This window comes from Poromitra crassiceps (genome assembly GCF_964638095.1).
Source record: "Poromitra crassiceps genome assembly, chromosome: 1".
Taxonomy (NCBI): domain Eukaryota; kingdom Metazoa; phylum Chordata; class Actinopteri; order Beryciformes; family Melamphaidae; genus Poromitra; species Poromitra crassiceps.
Window position 1 is genome coordinate 27,093,023 of NC_139623.1, and position 17,863 is coordinate 27,110,885.

Below are 17,863 nucleotides of genomic sequence, written 5' to 3' on the forward strand. Positions count from 1 at the left end.
TCTATTGAGCATGTTTAGCCGAGCCAAGCAGCTGAGCTCTATTGAGCATCCTTAGCCGAGCCAAGCAGTTGAGCTCTATTGAGCATGCTTAAGAGCTGAGAATTCTTCCACTCATTTCAGGGCTCCTGTGAAGCATGACAAAAAACTCAAGTGCTTCATGCTCTCCCAATTCCCCTCCTGAAAGGAGCAGAGAGGCCCGGCTTTACAAGTCATTCAGCAAACACTCACCATGATCAACCTTAATTATATCAATTAAGTGGACCAGACAACCCTTGTCTGGGATGACTACAAACACTGTGTCAAAACTGCACTGACGGAGCACAACAACAATGAGGAGATGAGACACAGTGCTGGAAGTGCAATTGTTAATTTTACATGACTGTTGTAAAAACAGCCAGACTGCTCTTGCAAGGGAGGTCAATCTATTCCTAATGTAAAAGTTGATCTGCTGCTTTCAATTGCTTATATCTATCTATCTATCTATCTATCTATCTATCTATCTATCTATCTATCTATCTATCTATCTATCTATCTATCTATCTGTCTGTCTGTCATATTGTATTTGTCTGTCTGTCAGATATGAATTTTGTCTACTAGGCAGCCAAGTAATAATAGTTAGCCCAACAGACTGTCCCCATATTTTCTGTCAGTCAGTTGTCGTTGTTAAGCAAGGTATAAGGCAATCTAATATTACTTTGCTGCCAGGTAGGCTAAATCCATGACAGACTGCTCCTATTGCTTTGCTTCCTACAGGCATCTGGTATTGTCCAACATTATTTCAGCTGCCTGGCAGCTACCTACTCTTGCCCGGCTTCCTGGGAGTCTTAAGGTGTTGTTCTGCTGCCTAACAGACTGCTTGTATCGTTTAGCAGCATGTACTGTAGCTGGTATCACTTTGTACTTGCTGTCTTTGATGAACCAATTGTAAAATGCAGTCTGGCAGGCTAATGCTACTTTTTCAAAGTCTTTGCCAATTGTTGGAATTGTTGGAACTGTTGGACCTGAAGCAGTCAGGTACTGTGTGTGTGTGTGTGTGTGTGTGTGTGTGTGTGTGTGTGTGTGTGTGTGTGTGTGTGTGTGTGTGTGTGTGTGTGTGTGTGTGTGTGTGTGTGGAGACTGCTGCATGACTGTCCTGACTGAGGGAATAAATGTTCTGTGCATGGGCAAAGATCAAACATACGGATTGGATTGCATTATATCTTCTTTGGTGGAGCAGTTGGTTGGGGGATATGCATACATGTAATGTGTGCAACTAGGTTGACTTTAAAAACTGTTCACACCAAACAGCAAAGTGCAGTGGCAGCCCAGTGTTGCTGTAACTCACTGGCTACCAAACTGGGCTATGCTGGAGGTACTACTATAGGGGTACTTGAGAGAAAGGGGAAACTGGACAAATCTACAAAATTAGAATAAATCATGAAAATAAAAAAATAAATGCTAAAATAAATCTGCTCACTCAGGAAGCAATTATTTAATTCCAATTCTTATTTTGTAATGTTATATTCTTCAAAAGGTGGCTTATCATTCATTCAATGCATCATAATATGCTATAGTTTTCTCTTGCAGTTTTCTAAGCAAAATGTTGTAGTCGTGTAAAGAGGGCACTTGGATTCAAAAATCAGGGAAAGGGGGTACTGAAGCCAAAAAAGTTTGAGAACGACTACTGTAACTAATTTGAATTGCTGAACAAAATATTTAATGCACATGCTGACTCAGCCACTAGCCACGCTCTATACCTCCTGGTATATAGAGATGTTCAGCCCAGCAGCAGAGCTGCTGGATGCTTGTGTGTTTTCTACCTGAGCAAATACTCTATTTGCCTTTTAGGGCTCTGCATGTCCTAAACATTGCATACCTTAAGTCCCCTAAACAGTGTGCACTACAAAACGCTGTGCATGTCCTAAACATTGCATACCTTAACTCCCCTAAACAGTGTGCACTACAAAACGCTCTGCATGTCCTAAACATTGCATACCTTAAGTCCCCTAAACAGTGTGCACTACAAAACGCTCTGCATGTCCTAAACATTGCATACCTTAACTCCCCTAAACAGTGTGCACTACAAAACGCTCTGCATGTCCTAAACATTGCATACCTTAAGTCCCCTAAACAGTGTGCACTACAAAACACTCTGCATGTCCTAAACATTGCATACCTTAAGTCCCCTAAACAGTGTGCACTACAAAACGCTCTGCATGTCCTAAACATTGCATACCTTAACTCCCCTAAACAGTGTGCACTACAAAACGCTGTGCATGTCCTAAACATTGCATACCTTAACTCCCCTAAACAGTGTGCACTACAAAACGTCTCCGAACAAAAGAGCACAGAGCCCATCTCTTATACACATGCTTCTTCCAAGCACCTAATAATCATGGCAAATGAGTAGCTCTTTGAGATCTTATTACATGTATGTAATGATATGAAACGACTATGATCATATGAAAATGTAAATTGCCTAAAAATATGAAAATTGAACCCCTTAACTCATTCCCCACCAGAGTTTCAAAGGAAAATTCACCAGCCACTGCAGGGTTTCTGATCATTTTCACTAATTTTCCAAGACCCACAGAATATTTTCTTCTATGACTATGTAAACACTGAATATCTCAAAAGAAAGAGGAGAGCTTCTTTAGTTATCGACACTTGAATGTAGGTAGTGTTCACTGAAAATGTCTGTCCCCAAAAAGCTGAGAAAAATGCATTTTTGTAAATGAAGTCACCTTCACGGGTCCTGAACCAAATAAATGTCTCTGATGGCGGATACTGGCCGGTGTTACACTTAACTATGAACCCCATAATAACGTTATTTCCCTTTCCGGCCAAGCATGCCCGAGGTCACAGCTTTTACTGTAATACCGGTACAAGAGAGAGATTCACCAAGAGAGGGGAGCCGTGTTTGCAGCGGCCTCGCCCGCAGCTCCACAGCTGCGTGGCCTCGCCTGCCCTATTTGCATGCACAGCGCACAATTGCCAACTTTGCATCACTGATGACATCACTCACTGATGACATCACAATGATGTCACAACGTCTATGTCATCATCAGTGATGTCCCATTTGCCCAAGTGTAACCAAAAAACACTGCTCGAGTGACATCACTGATGATGTCACAATGCCTATGACATCATCAGTGCCTATGACATCATCAGTCATGTCATAATATGGTTTTGGTCAATAATGATGTCACTGATGACATCACTGATGATGTCATAGACATTGTGACATCATCAGTGGGACAAAAATTGAAACAAACAATGCCCACTTGAAACAAACAGTGCCCACTTGCTCCCTTTTATATAGCAGTACCCATGCCCGTTCCCCTCCCTCCCTTTAATCAATTCAAACTAATATTCTGCATATCAACATTTAAAATATGTTGCTCTCCATTCACCCCCACCTCCCCCCGTGGGCACATCCACCCATCCCCATCCCCCCATTCATACATCATGCTCTCCCACTCTTCACCCCACATCATCATGATGTCATATGACATCATCAGTGTCACAATGCACAATTGCTCAAGTGACATCACTGATGACATCACTCCAGTTGTGTGACATCACTTGTCACACAAAATCCCCAAAATGTATGACATCACTGATGATGTCACAGTGGGAACAGGGATTTATGACATCACTGATGATGTCACAGTGGGATTTATGATATCACGAATTATGTCACAGTAGGATTTATGACATCACTGATGATTTCACAGTGGAATTTATGACATCACTGATGATGTCACAGTGGGATTTATGACATCACAGTGGGACAATCACAGTGGGACAGAGAAACAGAGCCCGAGCTCCAATTTATGTTGGGATAGAAGCTGCTGGAAATCAAGCATTTTAATCGCAACAATCACAAAAAAACTCCTGGAGGGACTGATTGTAATTGGAAGTTAAAATCCAATTTGTTTCCCCTCTAGTCTAGTGCATACTGTCAGTACTAAGACAGTAACATTCAGTATCAATATCAAGGGTCATGCAAGAGAACATCAGCCCATTGAAAAGACTGCCAGTCAAATAGATGAAGGATGGGAGATTATCTGCTGTAGAATTTTCCATTTCAATCAGGAGAGACTCATTCTTTAGTGAACAATAATTTATTTACATATGAACATACAAAGTCTTTGGCAATTAGCCTCCATCCTGACGTCATGGTGAAGGGGGTAGTGACGCCGGGAGTAGAATAGGATATCCCCCTGTGGAGCCTAGACCTGGTGGTGGAGATGATGGACTCTGATGGACCTGGAGGTGAATGGGGTGTGGAGGAGGGTTGCAGCTAATCGCACTGAAATGACAGCAGACTGCACGACAGAGAACAGCTTTTAAAGTTGGTCGCTGATGTGTGATTGGCTAAAGAGGAAGATGTGCCTAACTAATTGGTTACACCCCTTAATCAGCTGCTATGCAGTGGAGCTGGGAAGAGAGAGGGAGAGGGAATGAATGAAAAGCAAAGATAGTCTTCCTGTCTTAAACTACGCTAAGCTTCATTAGACAACCACAGGCACTTGGGGGGTTGGTTTGTAATGCTTTCCAAACTCTAAACAGTAAATGTTCAATGTGAAATTCTGCTTTATGACAAAAATGGTTCAATACGGTTTTGTTGTACTCAGCCATTACGGCCTTGTTCATGAATGTTTTACGTGGAAATAGAGTTAGGAGGTGTTCACAGAGGGCAGCCTGGTGCAGGGTCAGAGGCAGGGAGAGGGCAGCAGAGACCTGGTGCAGGGTCAGAGGCAGGGAGAGGGCAGCAGAGACCTGGTGCAGGGTCAGAGGCAGGGAGAGGGCAGCAGAGACCTGGTGCAGGGTCAGAGGCAGGGAGAGGGCAGCCTGGTGCAGGGTCAGAGGCAGGGAGAGGGCAGCCTGGTGCAGGGTCAGAGGCAGGGAGAGGGCAGCCTGGTGCAGGGTCAGAGGCAGGGAGAGGGCAGCCTGGTGCAGGGTCAGAGGCAGGGAGGGGGCAGCAGAGACCAAAAGTAGATGAAGAGGCTCTATGTGAGGCATGGAGGGCTAGCACCGCCCAATACCAAATATAGACGTTAAAGGAGATTGTGGGGCTGTACCCCTCTCTGTCTCCTCTATGTACCATGCTCATGTACAGGGAAGATCCAACCTGCTATGCTACACTGAATGGACCATTGCTTCCTACCATTGAGTGTGTTTACATGCACACTGACTAATAAACCCATCATTATCAGATTTACCAGCGTTACCAGATTATTCAAGTGGTCATGTAAACAGCATAGTACGATATGCTTTATCGGATAAAGGCCGTTATCAGATGATGAGAAATCTGATAAACACACATAGCTTTTTGCTGACTCTCGTTTTATTCAGTGCATGACCCAATCTTAATGTCCACAGACTCACAGACTTTGAGGCGTGTTCCCACTACTTACTAAAGTGCATGTAAACGCGTCAATCAGATTATTGCCATTACCTGATTATTCCCAGTTATTGGATTATTGTGTGCATGTAAACACACTCATTGGCAGCTGATAGCCTCTCATTCAACCATATGTGACACATTTATTCTATATGAACAGTCCAGGTTTTATGATCAAAACAAGTGCATTGAAAGTGTGAGTGAATGAAAGAAAATGAATCAATGAAGATTACAGTAGCAGGTTGCAACATTGACGTGGAGGTGAGATATATCCTTGAGGAGGAAATGCAAGACTGACTCAAATCATAGGGGATTAATTGGAGTGTTCTGCATGCTAAACAGTCACATCAAGGCATGTTGCGTCTTATAACCCTGCAGTGAGTTTTAGATATCCAGCCATGCTCTCAGTATTGTCTAGGAAACGTGTTAAATGTTCATAAGTAACTTGCTCAAGTGTTCCATATTTGGCCACAAGCGAGCATCTAATTAGCATAATATTCATATTCCCGAAAAGCTCTTAAGAGCACTTCTGGAATAGTCCATTTCTCTTTCTTGCATCTTATTGCTGTAACGTTTGCTTAATGCTTGGCTTGTGCCTAGTGATCACATGCTGGCCTCATTGTGAATGCAGTGTGAATGTGTGCTTGGGTAGGGGCGCATGCATCTCCAGGGCCCTATAATCAGCTCTAAGCTGCTTCTATCAATCTTCATAACTGTAGTGGGCTGAGGAGGGAAGTGCAGCTAACCAGCTCTAACCGGCCATGTTCAGCCTTACTGTCACTGTTACAGCAAGGCCATGTGCAACCCGCGTCCCTCACACACATCCAGCCGCAGTAACGACAGCTAACGGTGGAAGGCGGCTTTGAAAAGGCCTTATAGCTTAGCCTATCTTTGTTAGCGTAGGTTTATATAGGAGTGTAGTGGCGCTTCAGCTGTGACAGTCATATCTGTGATGATCGGAGCAGAGCTTCAAACAAGTCTGTGAAAGTTGAAGCCAGGGTTGTCGTTCGCTTCTGCCCTGTGCTTGACAGCACCCCCCCCCCCCCCCTCTCTCTCTCTCTCTCTCTCTCTCTCTCTCTCTCTTTCTCGTTTTCTGTCTATGTGCAAATGGCTACTGTAATCCTGGGTCTGGGTGCTGGGCTGTCACTCCACATTTGCACTAAGCATCTTTCCTTCTCTCATCTCCTTTGCCCTAATTGTATTGTAATAAGCAATTACAGATCTATTTATGCACACTAGAGCTGAGATTGGACCACTTTTTAAAAGGGTGATAGGGTAGTGGAACTGGACCAGCCCTCATCCTCCACTCATAGCCAGACAAAGACATGATGCTGGCTAATCTCTCACCTTTCTCTCTTTGGTTTACTGATTGTCTAATCCCGCTGTACTCTCTTGTGCACGGCTTCTGTTTTCTATCTTGTGGAGAAATCCATCTGAAGCAAAGCTGATTGTGTTGTTGTTTATTGGCTTTTAGTGTTTTCTCTTTGTGAGTCAGCTCTAGTGATGCAAATGAGCAGAGGCAGTGTTTACCTAGACTGGCCATGTTTTGTGTGTGTGTGTGTGTGTGTGTGTGTGTGTGTGTGTGTGTGTGTGTGTGTGTGTGTGTGTGTGTGCGTGTGTGCGTGCGTGCGTGCGTGGGTGCGTGCGTGCACGCGTGTGTGTCTGCACAATGTCTAGGCCTTTGATCATGCTACATTGCATTGACTGATGCTCTCTGTTGCTTTCTGGTTGCTTATGAACGAGGCCACAGTCGGGATCTGAATGCCAGTAATTGTATCCCCTTGCTAGAGTGATAACAATTGTGGCTCAAACAACAAAGTGTTATGGCTTTTTCTATCTGTCCCATTATTTATAGCTATGAGAAATGACATCGAAATCCCCTGTCTGATTACTCCCTGTCTGGGGCGTAGGTATGTGTCTCTGTGTGTGTGTGTGTGTGTGTGTGTGTGTGTGTGTGTGTGTGTGTGTGTGTGTGTGTGTGTGTGTGTGTGTGTGTGTGTGTGTGTGTGTGTGTGTGTGTGTGTGTGTGTGTGTGTGTGTGTGTGTGTGTGTGTGTGTGTGCGCGTGCACGCGTGCGTGTGTGTCTCTCTCTGTGTGTGTGTGTGTGTGTGTGTGGAAGGGTGGGTGGTGACTGAAACATCCACATCACAGTTAGGAACAGTCAGTGAATCAGTAACGACAAAATGAAAAGGTGCAGAAGCTGCGACACATGAGGAGTTTAAAGAGAGGTAAAAGCTCTGCTGATGCTATGCTGCTGTGCAAACTGTCCTTTGGACATATTTAATGAAACTCCTGTATTCTTCAAGCTGACTGCTGGAAAAATGTACAGTAGAGCTCTAAAAGGACTGGATAATGTATGGAAAATATGTATGTTTGTATGTGTTGATTACGTTTGATTCATTTAATCACTATTAATAAATACTTTTTGACATTTTTAATGTTAGTAAATGGAAACTTGAATATAGTAGTGAGTAAATGGTGCATAGAACATTACATAATTTGGCATCTTATGTTAAATTTGCATCTATAAATTATTAATACAACATACCGTAAATTGTGAACAGTTCTTTACTAGCCCTTATAAAAACATTTTTTTTTACAATGTAACAACTCAATATCGCATACAAAATTCACCTATGACATTGTGCTGAAGTAGCCTACAGATAAGGTCCTTGCACATAGAGTCCGTTTTTTCGTCCGAAATTGACGCACGAAAAAAATAAAAATACGACCTCATTTGTGTCAATCATCATTGACACACCGAGTCCGACAATTACATCCGTCATTTAAGTTTTCGGACGAGGTTCGATTTTCTGCGTTTTTCCGCATCCATGAAATCGTTTTGACAGGTGTTTGACCACTCAGAGCTGCCGTAGTGTTGCTATTCACAATGAAAAATGGCGTCTGAGAAGTTAATTCAGTTCGTCTCCCAGCACAAAGCATTTTATGACAAAGCAGGAATACAGAGATTCGGAATTAAAAGACAGAATGTGCCGGGTGATTGCAGACCAGCTTGGAACGCGGTGTGTGTGTGTGTGTGTGTGTGTGTGTGTGTGTGTGTGTATGGGGAAGGGGGGGGGGGGGCGGGGGGGAGAGAGAGAGCCACACAGACACACTGCCAGTTGTGGATCAATAGGATCGCGGTAGATTTCTTTTCGTTGCGAATCTTCGCAACGAATATTGGATAATTAACGCATCGGACTCAGTGTGCAAGGTATCTGTGCGTGACGTGTTTTTTTCGGATGACGGATTAAAAAAACGCAGCGAACAATTCGGACTCTGTGTGCAAGAACCTTAAGCATGTAATTGTAAAATGATATGCGTTATTTTTCTAGTTACAAAATGGGTGGTTGTAGGTTAAAGTGAAAGAGAGAGCGAGAGCTTTGCAGGGGAAAGTAGGAAATGTCTCCATCACCATGCAGTCTTAGCTACCATGTTGTTGTCAACATAATCCAAAGAAAACACATTTCAGGCATACGAGTTAGAGCTCCCTCGTACAAAATCTCAAGATTTGCATAAATACGTTATACATTGTTTTCTTTCCACTGTGCCTTGCTTCCCTCATATTTCTGTTTCACACTATATTCATCTACTTTCAAATCCTACTGGTGGAGTTAATAACATCCTCGTCTTGTCTTTGCAGTCTCGGTTCTGTGGAAAACACTAATACCTTTTTGTAAGTGTGACACTGCCGACTGAGGCTCTGAGTGTTTGCTTATTGCCACGGGTAGAACTCCTGAAATCTTCACAAATAAGAAGAAGTTGCCATATTAGCTCCAGGCGTGTGTTTGTCACTTCCTCAGCCGCCATGCTGCTGTAGCACCTACTGAAAGTAGAAGCTCATTGGTGTAAAGCCTCCAAGTACCACTACAGTACCAAACCTAATGTCTCAGGGACCACTTCCACTGTGTATACCCCCCCATAAAATAAAATACAATTGGCTGATTTAACCATGCAATAGCAGCAGAAAGGCTAAATGACAATGTAAGTAGTGCTACTAGCTGGTTCAAAACGGACACACACACACACACACACACACACACACACACACACACACACACACACACACACACACACACACACACACACACACCTGCCAACATTAGGCTGTAAAAAAGAGGACCCTTTTGAAAATGTTTTTTTCCCTCGCCAGAATTGTGCCTAACTTTGGAGTGTTATTGAGCTACCTTGCCAGGGTTTGAGTTATAGCCAGAGAGCTATGGGGTCCCCCTAAATCGGTGGCATCCGGAGTGTGCCGCCAAGAAAAAATGTGGCATTTTTTCCCTCATTGTGGCCGTTTAAAGCCAGATTTAGAGGAATATCTCATTTTAAATTACCATTAGGTTTAGACTGTTGTGTGATGTCATTATTCAGTCTTACTCTTAACCATCAATTTGTTCCTTTTCTCACTCACCTCCGCTCCGATAGCTATATAATGCCATGATATTTACTTATTTGAATCTGATAAAATACAACAATGTAATTTTACAAATGAGACAAAATTGCTGAACTTAAATGAACATTTATTTAACTCTGTCTGGCTTGGAGGTGAAATGCAGCCTATTTCACACAATTCAGACAGTTGTTTTGGAAAACTGAAAACATGTTTCTTATTTAGCCTATTTATCTAGTTATATCATAAATAATATTAATTCTTACATTGAATTTTGTTATTTGGGGGAAAAATAAAATAAAAATAAAAAAGTTATATTGTGGTGTTGTTGACTATGGGGTCCCAGACTCTATGGGGTCCAAGACCCCATAGGTCCCCCCATAACTCGAACCCTGTACTTTGCTGACAAACTAGCATGGCATGGTTGCTACAAATCAATTCCTTAGGTCTTCTAGTTTCATATGCTACCAGAAACTTCACTCTGGCTTTAAAACTGAGCCTGCTGCAGCCTCTGAAAGTAAATGTTCAAAACTGTGATATTTCCCAAGTATCGCGATATTTCAGAAAATCGGCCCAATCTGGCTACTCCTCAGTAGAGAGCTGTGCGGGCCTGAAATCTCGGCCCGAGCCCTCCCCGGCCCGTGACATGCAGGCCCGTGCTCGACCCGGCTCAGGTGAGTTATGAAATTAATTGGCCCTAGCCCGTTGCGAGGCCCGACATCAATATCACAATATGACGACACATCTCTCTCTCCCTCTCTGTGCATGCTGCCGTGCTGCTGAACTCGTTGGGGACTGTGTAGTACCACACCGGACAACTGCCTTCGGCAAAAACACCCTCTCAGTCCAGGGCTGCCAAATCTGGAATTCGCTACCTCAAACTATAAGAAACTGTCTGTCATTCCCATCTTTCAAACACAACGTAAAAAAATTGATTTTAAATAGCCAAATCTGCGACCATGTGTAAATTGTACTGTAGTGCTCTTGTTTTGCTTGCTCTGTTATGCTTCTTGTTTTTGTTTTGTCTTGTCTTATTAACCTAGTTTAGTTCACTTTGGTTTACTTTAGTTTCTGATCCGTTTTGGTTTTGTTATTGCTCATGTTGTTTTTTGTATTGTTCTGTTTAGTTCTGTCCTGGTGCTGCCTCTGTCGTTTTTCTGTCTCTCTGTGGGGACTACGGATGTAATTTAGCATTCTTGCTAACTCCGGCTTATTTACGTTGCCTTGTGTAATGTTCATGAATATGCACTGTCCCGTCCAAATAAACAAATAAAGTAAGTAAAGTTGGTCCAAAACGTTGCTAGACTATGTTGCCTATAAAGACAACCACCGCAGCTTTCTCTCTGTCTCTCTCTCCCCCTCTCACACACGCTACCGTGGCCTATCAAACTCCAGACAATTGCCAACAGCAACAATGCCCACACACTGAAACATTATGTCACTCAAGCATATCAAAATTAAAACAGCAGACTTACCGTTTATAGCTGCATTGAATAACGTCACATTAGTGTCCTCATAATGTATGGTAGATGGGTTTGTTTTCAACAGGTTGAAATGAGCTTTCCCTACTGCAGTGGGGACTGTTTAACTCTCCCCTCGCAAACTTTGTTTTATGTCCATCAATCTTATTTCTCTCTCACGACACGGACACACGCGGCTTGTTTTGTTGTTGTTTTTTATGCTGACAGTGACAGCACGCTGACTGAAACATGTCATGAGGTGGATTGTGGACTGGAGTGGGGCAGACTAATGTCACGGTGAGGGCGTGTGTGTGTGTGGGGACGGTGTGTGCATGTCTGTGCGCTCCTCCTCTTGGTCTCACTCTGCTGTGTAAAATAAAGCGAGTAATACAGCTTCATTTTATTTTATTATTGAAACGGGCCCGAACCCAGCCCGGCCCCGGCGGCCCAGCCCATATTGGCCAGGCCCGAGAGGCCCGCGAGGGTACCCTCGGGTTTGCAGCTCTCTACTCCTCAGGGTTAATGTGTATATATGTAAAAACTGTAAAAAAAAAAAAAATCCCTGCCGGGCCAGTGAGGACCTGCATCGCTGACCGCACTTCTCCATTACTGCACACACATGAAATATGACACACACCCACACATACACACATACACACATACACACATACACATACACATACACATACACATACACATACACATACACATACACATACAATCACACAATAGGTCATAGTCATCATCACACGGAAACAGCTTGGACTACTAGGGTAACTTTGATAATAGCCAGCCTGGCTGTGTCCCCACAGTGTGTTACTGTATGTGAGTCAGTGGGTAAGTTAAATTAGCAGAGCTGACAGGTGTGTGTTGGGCGTAAATGTTGTGTGCAGCTTGTGTGTGGTCTTGTGCGCACGTGTGTGTGTGTGTGTGTGTGTGTGTGTGTGTGTGTGTGTGTGTGCGTGCGTGCGTGCATGTGCGTGTGTGCATGCTCGTGCCCACACCCCAGTCCCTGCCAGTTCACTGCTGGACAGCGTTGGACCAGATGAGGCAATGTTAATGATTAGACTGTATCGTGTCCTGTGATGTCTTGTGTGGAACAGCGGTGACCTTCCTCAGCTCCCGCTCACATTTCCAGCTGAAATTACCTCCTGAAGAAGCATCATTTCTGCAATGTCTGGAACCACATTACACTGATTACCAGTGCTTTCCAATTGAGATCATGGTTATTTTCGATTTGTTCAGCTTTCCAAACACACAGCACGATGATGCACTCAAGTTGTATACTTGATGCAGCCTGCGAGTTTTGTAAAATACGTGAGTTTTTATTCAAATCAGAAAGGTGCACATGCCATTATGGACAGTTTTTAACGGTCACATGATACATCCAATCTCTGTTCACCTCTGGAAATATGAAAATGGTTTGGAGAAAGCTTCAAATTGATGAGCATCATGAGATTACTATCTTTTCCCCTGATTCATTCAGGTAGCCTAGATCAATGCAACCGTACTGTATCTGCAGTTGTTTATGGTTTATATTGCTATCTTGTCTATTATTGTTAGAAATGTGTTAAAAGATGTGTGGCAAACCTTTTCCCTGCCACCCTTTGTATCTTGTGTGCCTCCTATATTTGGTAATGTGGTTTAATGCAGTCATTGTTGCAGCACTATGTGTCCTGTAACATGTACAGCAGCCCCACACACACACACACACATACACACACACACACACACACACACACACATGCACACGCGCATGCACACATACACACACACACACACACACACACACACACACACACACATGCACGCACACACACACACACACACACACACACACACACACACACGCTCCCCCTGCTGTCTCGGGATGTGCAAAAATAACTGAATGTTTGAAAAATTGGGTTAAAGAAAAACTGGGTTGAAGAGTACTCCATTTTTAAATCTGTCAGTTTGAATTGAAACCTTGTAAAAAAAGATTTTTTTAAACACTATGCTATTAGCAGAGCCAAAAGAGCAGAATGAATGTTGCTGTAAATGCAGTCAAGGAAATGTTCTTTTCCCGAGTGGTTATTATCTAGTTTGTACATCTTTTTGTGATTGGGTTAACAAAAAAATGCATCCATTTTAATGAAAAAAATAATCTTTGAAATGATCTGTGTCAAAATTAAATACAATTCCAAAGTAATTTCAGTCGGTCAGCGTGGCGTTAATGTGTTAGCAGCATGTTTACAAGCGAAAAATAAATACATGGCAGGCTTACAATGCACCAAACATTCAAATAGATTAGACAAGTAATAGTTAGGAGAATAGTCTTAGTTTCTCTGACTGGATGTAAAAGCAAGCAGCTAGGCCATAGAGAGACACGGTGTGGAGCGATGAGGCTTAATGTGTGTTGGCACCATGGAGAGAGAAATAGAGAAAGTAATTGTGTTGTACCAGGACTCAAGAAAGCCCATCAGCTATTGGGAGACATGTCAGAAAGTATAAAGAAAAGGCTGAAAACTTGACTTGTTACAGACAGGCTGATGGAGCACCAGACCCAAAAATGACCAGGGAATGGGCTGGCCAGAAGGGAAGCAGGAGAAACAGCTGATGTAGCGAGGCGAGCAGGGATGAACATTGACTTGTTTATTTTGTACCTAGATTGGCCGTGATAAAAGTGATGTTGATAAATACTGGCCAAGCCTGTTTATCAGTAGCTGCCTGGCTTAGGGGGTGCGGGCGGCAGCATCCAAGGCTGATAACGCCAGAGGCCCCAAGTCTGACTCCACAAGGAGGGGTGAGGAGAGGCCCCAGGTGTGACTCTGCAAGGAGGGGTGAGGAAAGACCCCAGGTCTGACTCCATGAGGAGGGGTGAGGAGAGGCCCCAGGTGTGACTCTGCAAGGAGGGGTGAGGAAAGACCCCAGGTCTGACTCCATGAGGAGGGGTGAGGAGAGGCCCCAGGTCTGACTCCACAAGGAGGGGTGAGGAGAGGCCCACAGGTCTGACCCAACAGGAGGGGTGAGGAGAGGCCCCAGGTCTGACTCCAGGAGGAGGGGTGAGGAGAGGTCCCAGGTCTGACTCCACAAGGAGGGGTGAGGAGAGGCCCCAGGTCTGACTCCACAAGGAGGGCTGAGGAAAGACCCCAGGTCTGACTCCATGAGGAGGGGTGAGGAGAGGCCCCAGGTCTGACCCCACAAGGAGGGGTGAGGAGAGGCCCCAGGTCTGACCCAACAGGAGGGGTGAGGACAGGCCCCAGGTCTGACCCAACAGGAGGGGTGAGGAGAGGCCCCAGGTCTGACTCCAGGAGGAGGGGTGAGGAGAGGCCCCAGGTCTGACTCCACAAGGAGGGGTGAGGAGAGGCCCCAGGTCTGACTCCACAAGGAGGTGTGAGGAGAGGCCCCAGGTCTGACTCCACAAGGAGGGGTGAGGAGAGGCCCCAGGTCTGACCCAACAGGAGGGGTGAGGAGAGGCCCCAGGTCTGACCGAGCAGGAGGGGTGAGGAGAGGCCCCAGGTCTGACTCCACAAAGAGGGGTGAGGAGAGGCCCCAGGTCTGACTCCAGGAGCAGGGGTGAGGAGAGGCCCCAAGTCTGACTCCACAAGGAGGGGTGAGGAGAGGCCCCAGGTTTGACTCCACAAGGAGGGGTGAGGAGAGGCCCCAGGTCTGACTCCAGGAGGAGGGGTGAGGAGAGGCCCCAGGTCTGACTCCACAAGGAGGGGTGAGGAGAGGCCCCAGGTCTGACCCCACAAGGAGGGGTGAGGAGAGGCCCCAGGTCTGACCCCACAAGGAGGGGTGAGGAGAGGCCCCATGTCTGACTCCACAAGGAGGGGTGAGGAGAGGCCCCATGTCTGACTCCACAAGGAGGGGTGAGGAGAGGCCCCAGGTCTGACTCCACAAGGAGGGGTGAGGAGAGGCCCCAGGTCTGACTCCACAAGGAGGGGTGAGGAGAGGGATGACACAGCTGCTGAGGTAGAACCCCAAACCAGATGTTTCCTACATTTACATGTCTACCGGTTGTCATCCACATGTGATATTCCTATGCAAGAACATTGCAAAGTAGAAAAAAGCGTGCCAAGCTACAGTATGTGGATTTGCTTGTTGAACCTGGTTGTCAGGAAGAATAAATTGTTAGGAGCATTGGAATGTAATAAAATATATTTATTTATTAAACACAACTATTTCATAAAATAAACTGCACGCACTTTATTGTACAGTTTTTCAGAAGATTTTGATGTGTGGTAAAACAGACGAATATTATAAAGATCATGAACTAAGAAAATTTAACAGAATTGTAACTAGAGCAGGTCTATGTGGGAGCCGAGGTTGTGTGCATATGTGCAGGCTATGTGCTTGTGAGACTGTGTGCAGCTAGAAAAAACTTGACAGATGTTACTTCAGCTGCTGAAGGTTGCCTGGCTTTTCTCAGTGTAAAATCTCTTTCGTAGATCAAAACTGTTTGGCTCAAATTTGGATTCAGCCAGCCTCTTCAGACCTGCTGATGTTTGCTCTGCAACACTAAAGCATGTTTCTCCTGCCCTCATTACGTTTGTTTGATTGTGTCGGACGGTCGGGGCAGGGGAGATGGGAGCTGTGACTTTTTCCTGATGCCTTTTCTGCTTCCTTTTTGTTTGCTGATAAGATAATGGGGAAGTTTATGAAGAAAAAGAAAACGCATTATACATCACACAATATCAGTACATCCACATATGCTGTACAGAGAAATATTGCGACAAAAAATTGGCTACCATAGATGTAGACATTTTTAAAGTAAAAACACCTATAAATAGACGGCACTAGGTAGAGTGCATACGTCTGCAAACGGTTCTACAGAGTTTCTTGGTGTTAAGTGAATACGTTTCGAACTTACAGTATGCGCCTTTTTGTTATTGTCTATTTCCATTACCATGTGACCATGCCCCCTTTTGGCCAGCGGGCATGGAAAGTTAATCAGGTCTTCTTTGGCCCATGACAAACCTTTCTACAAAGTTTTGTGGCGTTCACGTGAATCTGCTTGACAATTAAGCACCTTTTGTGATTCCACACGGCCATTACCACACCCCCTTGTGGCCAGTGGGCGTGGAAAGTTAATCAGTTGTTAGTTGGCGCCTGACCTGCTTTGTAGCCTTCTAACAAACAAAAAAACAACCTCTCGGCAAACTCGTTGGCCCAACTCTGTTGGCGGAGGTAATAATTGTAAAGCTAATAAATATAAAACTGAATTGAGTATAAAAACCAATGTGGGGAACAAGGACAATGTTTGAAACTGTTTGAATTTGGTCTCAATGCAAATGCCAGTACAATACAAAGTCCACAATACAAAGTCCAAACTACGGTCATTTGCCGTTTATACGTTAAAGTGTCACATATCAGCAAGGGAAATCCAACAACTATGCAGACCAAATGTTTCACAAGCCTGAGATTTGGATAAGAGAGGTTCTGTTGTTTAGTAGTTAGTTAATTGGTTCTTCATTTTCAGCTGCAGCATATTCTTTGTTTGCAAGGAAGCAACAGTCCATCACACATTCTACACTGACACTGTTGTTACTGTATTTCCCTGAGAAAATATTGTCCTCCTAAATTTAGCATGTGCTCTCTACGGCAGATGTTCTTGCCCTTTTTCATGCCGTGGGTAATAACCCTTAATATTCTTGCTGTTTGAAACTAAATGAGGCTTTAATGCACTCTGATTCCCAGCACTCGCTAATTGTGTTTTGAAAGTCCACAAATTACTTATCTGTTGTTGTTGTTCTACGTTTTGAATATGAATTCAAATTCAAAAATTCAATTCAAAACGAATATAAAGTATATCTGAATGTTTTGCAAAGATAAACTGCAACTTTTAAGGATGAAATGGAGGTTAATTTAATTGTGTAACAAAATGTTTTTTGATGAGCTCGTGGTATCTTCACTGTATTTGAAGAATTGCTTTTGTTGTTTAAGAGTCAGCAAGAGTAGTATTGCTAGCAAACCCATCAGCACTGACCTTGCCTGTTACCAATAGTAAAATGCTCAAATGCTCTGATACATCACTGTGTTACTTTCCAACAATGTGCTATTTAAGGCTGGCAGCTCTCACAAAATTAAATAAATCACAATTCAACCTCATAATAATTAGGGATGGGTATCGTTTCATATTTTGCTAAAACGATACTTTTATTTATTTATTTATTTGTATTTATTTATTTGAAAGAGGATTTCAAGCGGTGCTCTCTGTTAGTCAGGGTGCGTGTAGCACCGGAGGGCAGATGTTTCACTCAGCAGCTCTGGCATGGCACCTAAATGAGGCACCTAAATCTTTGTTGCAATTCGATACGGTTATAAAAATACCGGTACCATAGTGGCACCAGGCTTCAGTACCCAACCCTCATAATAATGGTCATTTTGAGAGTCCCATTGGGTCTCTCAGTTTCTTGCTCTGTCTCTCCCCCTCTCTCTGTCTTTCATCCCCCCATCACAGGTACAGCCCACTCAGTATGCTGGACCCACATTAAACACATTTGAAGCCTCGTCACTAAGCCTCTCCTCTCGCCCTTCTCTTTCCAGATGGTCACAAGAACAAAGAAAATATTTGTGGGTGGATTGTCGGCCAACACAGTAGTGGAAGATGTGAAGCAGTATTTTGAACAGTTTGGGAAG

General features: G+C 44.1%; 1 protein-coding gene across 1 annotated transcript in view; it reads left to right on the forward strand.

Moving 5' to 3' along the window:
- LOC310788377 (RNA-binding protein Musashi homolog 2-like) overlaps nt 1-17,863 on the forward strand; it is a gene marked incomplete at both ends in the record, with an annotated part of 592,153 nt that overhangs the window by 139,704 nt on the left and 434,586 nt on the right. The window contains one exon of the mRNA XM_083649940.1: nt 17,771-17,863. Within this exon, the coding sequence (XP_083506066.1) occupies nt 17,771-17,863 (93 nt within the window). The remainder of the gene's footprint in view (nt 1-17,770) is intronic.